The sequence below is a fragment of the Nasonia vitripennis genome, chromosome 2, assembly GCF_009193385.2.
Source record: "Nasonia vitripennis strain AsymCx chromosome 2, Nvit_psr_1.1, whole genome shotgun sequence".
Classification (NCBI taxonomy): Eukaryota; Metazoa; Arthropoda; class Insecta; order Hymenoptera; family Pteromalidae; genus Nasonia; species Nasonia vitripennis.
This window is the reverse complement of record NC_045758.1, coordinates 28,735,879-28,750,059: the sequence shown is the minus strand read 5'-3', so window position 1 is coordinate 28,750,059 and position 14,181 is coordinate 28,735,879. Positions and strand designations below refer to the sequence as shown.

Below are 14,181 nucleotides of genomic sequence, written 5' to 3'. Positions count from 1 at the left end.
AAAGCCAGCGTCTACCAAAACAATCAACCGACGATAACCACCGTCATTTACCAACATTCTTTCGAATCGTTACAAAATATCCTTCAATTCTGTTCCTGACACACGCACAAAATCGGCTTCTCACGGCGTAATTTTCAGGAGACGATTTCAAAACTTGATGTGAGAAAATCGCCGAAGAAAAGAGCGACTCATTGTCGTCGGTGTTTCAGGTTACAGCGCACCTAACGCCGGGGAAACAGTTGCCGCGCTCTCCATACGCACCGGCTGTGCGACCCGAAAAGACGCCAAGGTTACCGAAAGTGAACAGCTCGCGTTATAATATATGTGTGCGTGATACGTTCGGTCAGCTGCGCTGGTGTCGATTCGAAAGTCGCGCCTATTCGCGAAAAAAATCGCCGCTATAAATAGTCGGGCTCGTTCACGGGGTAAAAGTGTGTTTCTTTTTTAGAGCAGCATATGAGTCAGTGCGGTAATAACGAACGAACGCGACATAGGACTGTATTTATAATCGTTATTAAAAGCAGGTGTTTTTATTGCGTTTGTTTATGTTGGAGAATAATGTACGACCGCGAGCAATTTACGTACGCTGAAAACAATGTATAAAGACAGCAGCTGTGACATTAAAACGCAGTGTGTACAGTTGTATGCAAAACTTTTCACGCGTATACGAGGAAAAGGCATCTTCCTTATTCTTTGAAGCTCCTGTATTCAGTAATTCAATTAGGTCTCGACGAAACCGTTCAAAAAATTCAAACAAGCCTCTATTACAACAGAACGAATCATTCAAGACATTCACTTATAACTGCAAATCCCGTAGTACCAGCCGAAGAGTTAGACTATTAGCGGATTCATTGGTGCGTTCACCCTGTTATTCGCGCCCGGCAACTCGCAGACGCTCCCTGCACCTATACATCGTTCGATCCTCCTCTCTCCTCCAAGCGTATAATCGAACTAGCGGTAGAACGAGCCAACGAACCTAACCTCCAAAGACAACCTTCTCCGCGTCCTTTGTCCAATCTGTCCGCCGAGAGAAGATAATAGAGTACCACCGTTTGTCTCCTCTCTCTCTCTCTCTCTCTCTCTCTCTCTCTCTCTCTCTCTCTCTCTCTCTCTCTCTCTCTCTCTCTCTCTCTCTCTCTCTCTCTCTCTCTTGCATGCAATGGCTATAACCGTCGCCTCTGGGCGCACCGCGTTTTCTTAACAGTTCGCCGGACTAATTGAAAAACTTTGCCGCTAGGGGGCGCAACCGAAGATGCGCGCGCCCTTGTTTGTCACTCGTAGTCGTCGTCGTAGTCTCAAACGTTGCGAATTCTTCGCTCGGTAGGTATATAACGAGGAACGACGGGAGAGACTTAGTTCGTGGAAAGTTCGGTAATTACTTGAATGGCGAGAGAAGTTGTCGGATAGTTGCCTCGGGGGTGCGAGAACTTGCCCGCGAGAGATGGAAAAGAGTGTGCGCGAGGGATTACCGAGTGTGTGCGACGATTGTTGCGCGAGTTGTCTCGATTTTTATGGCGAAGTTTGTCGATTTCGTTGTAGGGTGCAATTTTTCTACAAAGCTGGGAAAGTTTCAATGGCGCGTAATTTGAATAAAAACGTTACAAAGACCTCTTTGGTGCGTCAATCCTCAAAGGCAACGTTTGATCAATGCTTGATCCGTCAGAAGCGCCCGGATCTCCCAAACCGTCGGGATATGAAAGAAATCCCGAGCTGCTTAGCAAAGCACATCGTACACGCGAAGTCCGTTTGATTACACGCCGACACGGCTCTCCATACCAAGCAGCCGCGCCGCTCACAGAGAGCGAGTGAGCAAGAGGCGTCGAAGCGTTAACAGCGAAAGCAAAAGCGAGCTATGCCTAGGGCCCTCTCTCTGCACACTTTATATACGCCAACGCCATAGCCCGTCGCTTTTCGGAGGATAGCACTTGAATTCACGACAGGATCCCGTAAATTTATAACGAAGGGCCACTTTTCAGACTCACGCGTACCTACACTTTTCCAGCGCGAGACACACGACTCTCTCTCTCTCTCTCTCTCTAAACGAGAAACAACGAGTGTCGTGTCGCGCGGCTAATAAAGGCAATAAGCCGCCCTTTGAGCGGAAAACTTTTTAACGTCGTTTTTCATTATTAAGCCGCTCATTCGCGTGTAATTAGCGCTCGGCTTTGCTTCGCTCGTCGCTTTTCTTCTTCGCCCCCCTTGTGTTCGAAAGGCTTGTTTTTTTCTCCTCTCTCGCGCGAGAGTGAAATTAGACGAACTTTTGTGTTGTCGCGCCCCTCGTATAACGAATGCGTTGAGTTGCGTTAATTCGAGTAATAGCTGAGGCTGCGCCGATGAATCCTCGTTATCCATCTTGAAATTTTCATTTGATTTACAGGCTGACATCGATCGCATACATAAGTTGACTTTCCACCGTGTATATTACCTATAGGATATGGGGGTTGTTTTTATCTGCAAAATCCGCAAAGCGATCTTGAAAAAAAGTAAGTGGTGCAGGCGAGAGAAAAACACGTCCGGTATCGACAATAACGCCGAGGCGCTTCCTCCTCGTCTGTGTTTATCTTGAGTCGCGCCACCCCAGTGTGTCTCGCTGATATAAATGCACCCTCCGTCCTCCTATCTCTTCGCGCGCTTCGTCGGCGTCTTTCGGCAGGAAGAGGAGTAGTAGCGCGAAATACGACGCCCGGTATTGTCTCTATAGCGTTTCGGGCGATATTAAGTCGTGTCTGCTGCATGTCGTGGATTCCTCTTCTTTTTGGGATGGGGAGGAGTTGTTACGATTTCATCGCGAGACAGGCGAGGAAATCCATTGCGAATTCCGGGTTATTAAAGTTCCGCTGCAGGTGTGGGGTTGAATCTGTAATGTCGATCTGATTGCGCTCGATGTGGAGTAGTTGAATTTTATACAATGTGACGCGGATAATTAAAATTCGAGCTTGTTTGTGTACTGCATGTAATCTAAAAGGTGGCTTTTTCCGCCTTATTTTTAAGCGCATCGACCCAGCGCAAAAGCTTTTATGTTATATAAAGGAACTGTTTTTACACGGTCATTACATCTTGTCGAGAAATTGGAACGCGAAGGGGCTTTCATCCGACCAGAATGAATGCGGAATTAAAAAATGCCGCAAATTCCAGGCCTGGAATTTTTCTACTCCCTTTGTCTCTCCGGCGTATCTTGTTTGCACTTATACCTCCGGTAAAAAAGCCCGATTCGAGCTGCTCGACAGTCGCAAATTCAAAGAAATTCATTCCGACATTTTAAAGAATTCATCTTCCGCGCAGAATGTGAATATCAATTTCGAGACAAAAGAGCGTTGCTCAGACCCGACAGAATTCCCCCAACCCGTAAAACCAACTTTTACTTGGCGATACGTATTCGACAAAAATATCAAAGCGGCTCACTGGCTGCGCTTAACTACAGCAGGAAATGCTTTATCGCCCAGAAAGTCCCTTTTTCTCCCTCGATTGCACGGCGACAACGACAGTAGTATAGCCGCACTACTGCCGTCCACAAATTCCCTTCGAAGCTTTTCTTTTCATTGAAAAACCTATCGCTCTCGCTTGCGCGCGAGAACCTTTACTCGCATTCCTTCTTCGTCCACCTCCGCCCACTCTTTTATTTCCACGGCCGACTTGTATCCGCGCGGAACATTTTTCTCCTACATCCCGTGTACGCAGAGACATGAGATGCTGGAAAGGGGAGGAGAGATCTTACTTTACTCCTCGAAGCTTTCTTCCGGGGCTTGTCCGGGAAAGTACGCGACGCAGGCTTGAAAGCTCGGCGAGTAGAGTTTGCAGACAGCGAGACCAATTGCCACCCTCCCATGCACAAGCTTGTCCGCTCTGAGTTTTATTCTATTTTCGTGTATACTTGCTGATGGATGAGTCGATGTTTCGGTAACTGGATTGTCGAGCGAAGCTCGAGCTTCCCGACGCTGCAGCGATGGAGAAGTTAAACTTGGAAAGCTACTCTGCTGCATGTTTTAGCGCGGACTCTGCGAGGCGTCGATAAAAAGTCAATGTACATCGTTGTGTACTTCGAGCTGCTATATATTTACAAAAAAATGTTACTCAACCCTCCGTAAATCCAGCCGATAACTATATCGAGATACATTTTTTCCGAGGCTCCCGAGAATAGAACTCGTTTCGTCCCTGTATAAAACAAAGTCTCTTACTCACGGCAGGAGGAGCATCTCCTCGCGGGAAAATGGAAAGGTAGAGAAAAGCGAGCCAGAAAATAAATCGCGAACAGGCCCAAGATAAATCCCGATTGGTCGTAAGTACCGGAGCACGGATAAGGGAGGAGGCGAGGCGAGAAGCAGCTCTCGGAAAGGGTATTTTTGAAACCCTTGGGAAAGCCATTAACGAAAGTAAGGCGCTGCTGCTGCTGTAGCCGAGAACATTTCTTATACTCACCGAATACATTTTACGCATATTTTATCATCCACTCTCTCTTTCTTCTCGCGCGGACTCGAATTGCGTTTACGCTTATTCACACGTGGTAAAACTCGCCTGGAGAGTGCATCGCGCGAGGAATTTGTATGAATTTTATTATATAGTTACGAGATTTACGCGCTTTAGTGTTGGGTATCAACCTGACTGTTGCGCGTATGCTTTCGTAATAAAATACAGTGTCGATGATTCGGTTAAAAAGATTTTTCTATATGCTTTTAAAAAGTTCTCGATGCAGGAGTAATTACGATGCTTCATTTATTATTTAAGAAGGAATAAAATAGCATCGGGTATCTAGCCAACAGACGGACGAAAGCTCTCTGGTACTGGCACAGGCTGTGCGTCATGAATTTTACAATAGAGTAGCGGTAATAAAGCAAAAATAGCTGCTGAAAATGGAATATCCTTGATCATCGTCCGTTCGACCCACGTCATGAATGATTTATGCCATTAAAATCCATCATACACGCGTTTGATTCCGAAAAGCGAGATGCATATTTTATGAACGGGGTTTCATCGTATTTCGCAGCACAACGTTGAATTAAATTTGAAAATTATTAAATGAGACAAAAATAATAATATTTCATCTTCACACTCAGAACCGCATATTTTGACCTGCGGCTTCAAAAATAAATCTAATACCGTTCATCTCCCCAGCACAGAGAAATACATCCGAATCTCGAATTCTCCTCCGCATCGAGAGCACTAAATTCCTTACGCTAGAAGTAAGCCAATAAAATTCGCGAAAATTTACGCAAGAAAGGAGAATAGAAACGCGCTTTCCTCTCCTTCCCCGCACATATGTTGCATCGAGAACCCATCGAAGGAAACTCGCTCGCATAAAATATACACACGTGATATAACTGTACACGACGTACACATACATCCCCTCTCTGTTCAGCACTATACCATTATACTCCCGCGAAAGAAGCAAACACGCACATATCTGCTCTGCACATCCACTTCGCGTCGATATACGTCTAATATATAATACGAAACCTGCGGGCGAAGTGCCTGAAAGCTAAGAAATTTCGCTTTGCTGCGGATCTAATGGATCCTCCGGCAGTCTGTAAAGTGGCGTTTACGAGCCGTAACGCGAAATTACGACCGGAGAGCAAATAAAAGTCGCGTCGTATAAGCCGGCAAGTGATGCATTTCTTTTTTTTTTCTCTTCGCTTGCTTTAAAATTTCGCGCGTGCGGTTGCGTTTCCGCGTTTCCTGCGCCGTCATCTGAGCTGAAGAGACAGAAGCGGCTTCGTAAAGAGGAGTGTATACGATGTTGGGGGCAGATTGTTGAGGAGGAGATTAAATTATTGAGAGTTTACGGCTGAGTTTACAGGCGCCTGGTTGAAAAGTGCGACGGTTTCGAGTTGACGAGACGAGTTCGCTTGTTTTGAAGTGTATATGGGCTTGATTATCTTGAAATAGAATAATCAAGTGTAATAACGTGTAACGAAGTCAAGAAAACCCACGCTCAAATATTCACGAGCCCCAACGACGCTTTCAGCGCGTCCCGTATCAATTATCCCATAGAGCGGACGATTATTCATCAACACGTCGGGCTATCGCGGTCAAAGGGTCCTAATCCAGCGGTATATTCAAAACAATTCCGATACACGAATTTCTCCTCTCTCCCGCAAACTACCTCTCCATATACACGAGAGAACTTCTGCGCAGCTATGTCCCGGCGCCACAATCAGCATCGGAATTAACGAAGGTCCATCAGCGGAGCTGATCGTCCAACGCGAGCTTTGACCGCGTTGTAACTTTGCCATATCTCGGTAGGCACGCGTCGACTTCCGAATATATAACCGGTGAACTTTAGGGTCGACGCCGGGAAACGAGCTCTCGTACCTGTGGACGAAATTGCATTGGGGGGGGGGGGGAGCGAAGGGGCTCGCACGAAGAAGACGTAACCTTTCCATCAATTTCGCAGAATATATATAGCGCATAGAGATAGGAAGCGTCGATCTTGATACGGCCGTATCTACGTAGGTAGCGACGAAGCGGGAATGGAATAAGAAGTAATACGATTCGTGCTCCTGATATAACGCGGATCTAATGAGAGACGCGTTGATTGAGTCGGCTTTTATGGAGGAGCGTGAAAAATTTCATCAGTTTTTAGCGCTTCTTTGTAATATCGCGCGAGAGATTCATCGCTGTGTGCCTATATTATAATTAGTCAAACAGATAATCTATCAGTGTCCGGAGAGTTTATGCGGCTCGAGAAAGAGATAGAGAGAAAAACGAGTAGTCCCTCGTTTTGTATCTATACTATACATACCTGTTAGACGAGTTGCGAACGCAGTGCTAAGTGTGCGATAGGAGCAATTTCAAAACGCTTTAAAAATGATTGGTGAAAGTTTATGGTGCATAACGAGTATAGATGCAAAATATTGCGCGGAAAATCTAATGGACGACGATCAGCGCTTATACAATTAACTTAATTGGTCTCCCCCTATAGTATCTAACGTAGATTGAAACTGAAACTTTTTCCGCGCTGTAGCGTGGCGAGATCTATATTTTAAGATTCGTTATTCCGGAGCTTATTATTTCCTTATGCAAACACAGAGTTTTTGTTGACGTCTGATTCAAACGACGAGTTCCGGATAACACTTCTGAAAATTGCTGCGAGTGATTTATCATTATTCGCTTTTATAACAACGCAAAAAAGCCAAAGTAACGACCAGCGCGTTCTCTCAAGTTTCTTGAATTCGCAAATACTCCCGATCCTCCGTCAAACGCGTTCTGCACGTCACATGCGCTACAGCCGAGGCTCTAATACCCCAACCGCCAACTGCATTCCCCGGATACACACGCCTCCGTTGGCCGTCATAACACAGGCGCTGGTGTACGTGGGTATATAGCTATAGAACAGACGCGGCTTGGGGTCGTTCACGCATGACCGACGCAAAGCAACCACCGGCGCCGCGCACGCGAGTCGGCATTTAGCTCAGAAATATATATAGAGAGAGAGACTGACCAACCGAAAAGCCATATAGCAGCAGCAGTTGTGCGCCGTTTTGCGGATGTGTCTGCCGTTTGACGTGGTCTCCCCGGGATCAAAAGATACGCTGCCGGTTGCCCGCGAGTACATTGAAGAGATGGTATACTTTCGCGATATGTGTTGCAGAGGATGTTTTGAGGTTTGGCAGTTGTTGAGAGAGAGAGAGAGAGAGAGAGAGAGAGAGAGAGAGAGAGAGAGAGAGAGAGAGAGAGAGCTGGAGTTTCAGGTGGCGAATATGGGGTGATGAGTTACGGAGTGATGGTTTTAGCTCGTTTCGTAGCCTTTCGAGAAAGTTTGTTGATCTATCCGCAACTGGCCGTGTGCGTATACTGTAATTTCAGCGGAATGCGGGTGTTAAAAACTCATAACCGCGCGGAGCACTTTCATCATCCATTTAGAGCGAAAAAATTTCTCTTCTTCAAGTGCGTATACGTTATACTGTAATTCGTGAAATATACGCGATGCGTTAATTAAAATGCAATAGTACTTCTATCTTCAACGCAATATATAGGTGAAATCTACAAGGGAAAGTTATCGAGTGTCGAGTGATTACAGAACGCCTATCTTTCAAAATATTGCATATTTACAAATAACTCGCACCGCCAGTATAGAAGAAGCAATCAACCCCGACTCATAAAAAAATCAGATATCCTGCACTCGCCGAAACTGCCCTCTGAAAAAATAAAGAGAAACTCCTCAAGAAACTCGAGAAATCAATTTAATTCCCCCCGCAGACCCGATGCGCGCGTCTGCGGCTGGAATAAACTACAAAGCCGAGGAAAGGAATCCGAGGCGGCCGAAACGAAGTTACTCCTACGGAACCCCTTTGCTCGCGTCGCGCACAGTCCGGTGTGTAGCGGTAGCCAGAGGCCCTCGTTTTCGTCGAGTATACAGGACGCCTCATTTCCGCACAACGACGAATTTCCCCGCCGCTGCTGTAGCTCTCGCGGATGTTTTCCGCTCGTGTACTCGAGCCTCCCCCCCCCCCCCCCCCCCCCGCGCGTGTCTGAGACCTGAGTATGCGTGTGTATGGGAAGCTGGACTCCAGACACGGCAATTACGTCCAGTGCGGGCTTTTACCCGAGCAGTAGCCTATGGGTGTCTGCGTAGGCTCGTCGTCGTCGTCGCGACTTGTTAGTATCCAGTTTGGCGGGAGTTGAGAGATCTGATTTATTCGCGTTTCAGCTTATTACTACGAATTTTTTATGTTAATAGAATACTTTTTTTCAGTAAATTCGATTCGACTGTATACGTAGAGTGTTTCAGAAGGGATGAAAAGAAAAATATATTCCACCTTCTTTCACTGTGTTCAGAATCCGAATGTACCTTTTAAAGGCGTAATGAGGAGACCACTTGGCAATTCTATTGAACCGGCGCAAGTCGACGCGGCGTCCTGTGCAAATTCGACGCGTCGCGACTATTGAAGCAAACTCGTTGGATAAGCAAGTAGTTCTTCTGCAGTAGGGTCGTACATCGTCTTGGTCTTGACCCTCGAATACCGACGAGGGTCTAGAGAGACCCGAAGAAAGAGAAAAAATTCACGACGACCCTTTATGTACACACAAATCCTTCCGCGCCGGAAGGCCCTTTTTTTCCATGTAAAACTTTCAACTGCATCGCATTTAAAAATTCAAAGTTACAAATAAAAAAATAGAGATTCGTCGATAAATAATTCTCAGCAACGCGAAATCCATTATCGAAAGTCTAAAGCGATTAGCCCTTGTGCTTTCTATTTTTTCACGGGCCGCGTCCGCGAAGTCAATACGAGCTTAAAAGATTCGGGAGAGATACGCGGGCTGAATCCGCTATAAGAATGTTAGTTCGCGTGTACGTGCACGAGTATATACGTCTGTGTGCCACCGAACTTTTCTCTCTCTCTCTTCGGATTTTTTTAAAGGACCTCCTCCCCATCGTCGGGATTTCGTAACGGTTCACTTTATGTTCTTCCTGGCTCGGACCGGGCTTTTTGTTCGGCAAAAATATATCTTCTCCCGTTTTTCAAAGGATAATTACTTTTGCTTCATTCGAGGAATACCCCCAGTTTTATTTGCGAGAGACAGTGCGCGGCGGTAGCTGCGGAAAGGGCGAGTAAAAGGATATACGGCGCGAAGTTCGAGAAAGGATTTCATTTTTAAAACGACGGACCTTAGAAGTTCTATTGTTTCAGGTATAAATCCGTTGCAGAGAAGAGACTCGGCGATTATTATTATATTTCTTTGTCTTACCACGACAATATACCTTCACCGTATTATAACGCAAAAAAAAATTTTCAATTACAAAACTGTCGTCAAGCGCAAACAAATCCGAAATTCACCTGAACTCCTAAAAAAAACGTCCCAACGACTCCATCGCTTTAACCGCTAAACTACGCGAAAGTTAAAACGATCGCCGCTAGATACACACGGAAGAAAATCGAGGAAAAAGAAAAGTCAGGAGCGCCGTTATACCGCGTGCGGAGGCGTCGGTCTCCGCGCGCCCGGTAAATCATCACAATGGACGCGGCGGCGGTATACCTACCTATTCCGCGCTTGGAATATATAAGGTATATGTAGAAGATCGGGCGGCCGCCGTGCAAGAAAAGCAAGTTCGCGAGCCAAACTTTTTTCGAGCCGGTCGATGTATAACGCGTACCTTGGCATTACGTATAATAGATGCACATCTGAGGCTCCGACATGCGCTGGTGCGCTATATGTGCGTATAATACACGGCTCTTCTTACGCTTGCAGCAGCGATTGTGTGTGTTGTGTTTTGGGAGGGTTGGAGGGAAGGCACAGCGCAAATTTCGGTTGATGAGGGATTTGGCTTTGGTTTCGAGCTCGTCGGGTTGTGCTTGTAAATTTGCCGGCTGGCTGCGCGCGCTCGCGCTTGATTAAATATTGATTTTGGAAGATTAGATTCTCCGCCGAGGTACATATACTTTAATTGTTTCGAGATTCCATAATGAGACGCTCGGCTCGTTACGGGCTTGTCGAAATTAATAATTATGCGAGGAATTCTTCATTTCGAACTAATACCATCTAAAAGTTTCGCCCAACACTCGTCCAATACTGTCGCAGTCTGCTACAAAGGTCCAGAGCAATTACCCCCGACAAGATCGTTATACACGTATACACAGCGTCCGAGCGAAAGGCCGAGGGACACGCGGTGGGATATGCAGCGCACGCGGCCCGTCGAACTTGGCAGATCGACTTTCCAATTGTATTAAAGATGCCCCCGAAGCAGCAGTAGCGACGAGCTTAACAAGGCGCAAGGCACTCGCTTCTTGCATAGTTCATGAAGCCTCTCTCTCTAGACTAGCCGAAATTACGCGAGCTTATCGAGTTAGGAAAGATGAAAAGAGAGAGGGCCAATTTAATTTCCAGATAGCTGGTACGAAAAAGTTTACGCGCGCCGTCGCGGGGCGAGAGTCTATGTAAGGGATGATGTGGGGAGCGTCTCGAGCGAGCTTGCGAGAGAGTTATGTATATACTTTGGAGAGAGAGGGTGCGACAAAGTTCGCCCGGCGGCCGCGCCGCCTACTGCAAGTGATACTCGCTTTGTAAGGATGTTTTAATACTCGGAGAATTTATGAACGTTTAAAAAAGTTTCGTATTATACGTTTTATACTTCGTGTTTGATGGTGTTAAACGTATAGGGTCGTTTCATGTGTTGGATACGTTACTTTTCGAACTTAAATCGAAGCCAATAATTACATCAGAGAATGCAGTGCGGAATCTCTCTGTCGGCGTAGCGGAATTTAATTACGGTATAAGTTTTAAATCGCGACGATCGAAATTCAATGATTGCTTCAATTAAATGATTCGCAAATACGATTCGTACACATAGCGACTGCGCGACGAGTTAATTGAATCAATTTCGATTTCAATCATCCAGTCGAACAACGTTCGAACCGCTATATTATCCTTATTTTTAATAAAAAATTGTTCAAACTCTGTAATATCGGAAAATCGATCTGACCGCAAAAAATTCAGCTGCGCGCCGTCTAGTCCTCCGGCAATAAATATCGAGCGCCGGCGAAGAGCCGTGCCAAAAATATTCCGCAAAGGAAGAACGAAAAGAAAAGGAATAGTAGTGTCGAACAGACATGGAAAATGACTTACCGCCATGTCCTCGCTCCTGTAGGCCGTGAGGGTCTGCTCGTCCTGCAGGAGGACGCAGTAGCAGGGCTCCCAGCATGCCTCGTCCGACGGATCGCCGACGCAGCAGTCCGCCTCTGCAAAAACGAGAGAAGAAAGACGAATTATTATATGGCGCGAGGATCTCGGTCTAATGCAGCTCGTAAAACGCAGGTGTGACTCTCTCGCGCGCGTGAGATCGTAAAAATTACGGTGGATATATTCGTGGCCGTATACTGATGCCAGAGGCAAGAAGTTTTTGTCATTGCATGACCGATCGCTCAATTATGTATCAAGGTTTCCCTGATATTATGATACTTTTTGCACTTTCGATATTTTTGAAAATTCATCCAGACGACAGCCCCCATTCAAACATACATAATCAGCTCGTACAGCTTCATACAGCATACATAAAAGCCAGAGCAGCAGCAGCAGCTCTCACAATTATCACAAGTAACTTTAACGGCCGACTTACGACCTCCCGACAATTTACAGCCTTACTATTTTCAACGCGGAGCATCCGAGCCCTCTCTTCCACTCATTACCATCCTCTCTCTCTCTCTCTCTCTCTCTCTCTCTCTCTCTCTCTCTCTCTCTCTCTCTCTCTTCCAACGTTATTCCCTGTCCAGCAGCTGGCTGTATTAACCCCGTTTCGCAGCCCGACGCACTTAACGCGATTATCCGAGGCGGCGGCTGACGCAACTTTTGCCGCCGACGCCTCTATATGCGCACGTTTTTCCGCGAAAAACGTCGTCCGCGGAAGCGTCACGCGCGACAGTAGTAAAACGAGCGCTGCACATACACGTGAGCGAGAGGGCCATTGCAATTAGCTGATTGCGACAGAATCTTGTGCTACGTCCGTTTCTGCGCGCTTGACCAGATGAAGATGGAACAAGTCGAACAAAGTTGGTAGTGGTTTTACGCTGCGGGTTGTGTAATGAGCCGTTCATTCATCGATGGGCGATCTCCTTTTTCGACGATATGTGTTACAAATGCGGATTTTGTTTTTTACATTTTACCACTCGAAAGCGTGTATTTATAAAATCCTTCTCTCCATAACATAACATCTCGTTCCAAATTTCTCATGCATTCAAACGACTACTGTCGTCGGCACATAGCAGCCGTCTCTTCGAATCTCTGCCGATCGCCGATCATCTGCACGACTCGCTTTGTGCGCAGCATCCGAAGCCTCCTCCTCGGCAAAGATGCATACATGCGGATGCACGTAGCCGACGAAATCTGTTTCTATAGCGTGGCTGCTTCTTCTTCTGCTTCTCCTCTCTCTCTCCCTCTATTTGTTCGCGCTGAATAGATCTGTGAATTATTCATGAGCTGCCGTTGCTCGTAGGTGTTCTTCTCTCTTTCTACTATATACCTTCCGTTGACGTTTTAATTTCTGATGTGGCAGGCAGAATCGCGAGGGTGGTGATGGGCTGCGTTTCGTTGCGATGTTTGATTAATTACTGGGGCGTGATTTATTGCTCATTTGCAAACGGCTTGGTTGCGGATTAAATTAACGGTGCAGTGTTAAAGAATTATGGTAACAAGAAGGAGTTTCATAATCACTCGGCGTAATTTTGTACAAGCAACTGCGGCAACATAAATTACCTTCGAATATCGACTATGTTCCTTTCTCCCAGATTTTTCCTTATCTATACATAGCCTCACAATAGACAATACAATCTTCTTCCGTATACACGACGAGTCGATTCAGGAAAAACCACACGAGGCGCAGTTCTGGCCATATATCCACACCACAGAGGAACGATCGTTTAATCATCGCACTGCCCACGCGATGAGCAGTACGTTACGTCTATAACAGCAGGTCGTTTCCTCTCGACTGGTTTCTTTTTCCACTTCGAGCTTGATTGTTTTGATTTTCTCTCCACTATACGGACGGACATTAGGCTCGCGAACAATGACGGATCGTTTTATTATTGTTACGGCTGGGAATAGGTTTGATTGTTCGTCGGGATGAAACGAGAGAAGGGTAAGTGGATTGTAATTTTGTAGTTGATAGTGCAGTTTATGGAGACGAGGAATACGTGTACATAAGCTTGAGGACGAGGTATACGTGGGCGTCTGCTTTATGGAGCGTTTGAATTATTAGTTGGTTCATAGAGATTGATGCAGGAGGGTTGACTCTATTGTGTTTCTTATGGCGTGTCATAAACGAAATTTCGCGTTTGTGTTGTAGAAGTAGAAAAATACGTGTGTGATGTGACTAATCCTCAAATACGTTCCCAGCTTCTCATCTCATACCATCAATATCTCGAGGAAAACGTTCTCCTCCTCGCACACATCAATTCTCCGCGAAATGACTCTAAAATTACAGCAGACTCGCCTCTCGCCAATGAGAAAATCCACAAACTCGCGTATACACACACATGTCGTCACGGTGTGTCTCGTGACTCGCAACGTATATAACGTACACGGGGAAAGTCAGCTTAGCATCCGAGGTTAAGGTTAATAGGCCGTCTACAGCGGGATGTGCCCACTCGAGATCGGAAAATCGCGCGAGAGCTAACGTAGATATACCTATGGATATACGAGCTGGAGGAAAGTACCGAGAAGCTATAACGCAAGCTTGGAAAAAGGACAACGACG

The 14,181-nt window shown here is 46.2% G+C and overlaps 2 protein-coding genes across 4 annotated transcripts in view; one reads left to right on the top strand and one right to left on the bottom strand.

Annotated features, from left to right (window-relative positions):
* LOC100119816 (probable Ras GTPase-activating protein) overlaps nt 1-14,181 on the bottom strand; it is a 191,725-nt gene that overhangs the window by 151,697 nt on the left and 25,847 nt on the right. For all 3 annotated transcript variants that reach the window (XM_032597097.1, XM_032597098.1, XM_032597099.1), the window contains exon 3: nt 11,560-11,672. In XM_032597097.1, coding sequence (XP_032452988.1) covers nt 11,560-11,672 — 113 coding nt within the window. The remainder of the gene's footprint in view (nt 1-11,559; nt 11,673-14,181) is intronic.
* LOC100679329 overlaps nt 1-14,181 on the top strand; it is a 30,593-nt gene that overhangs the window by 546 nt on the left and 15,866 nt on the right. The window lies entirely within an intron of this gene.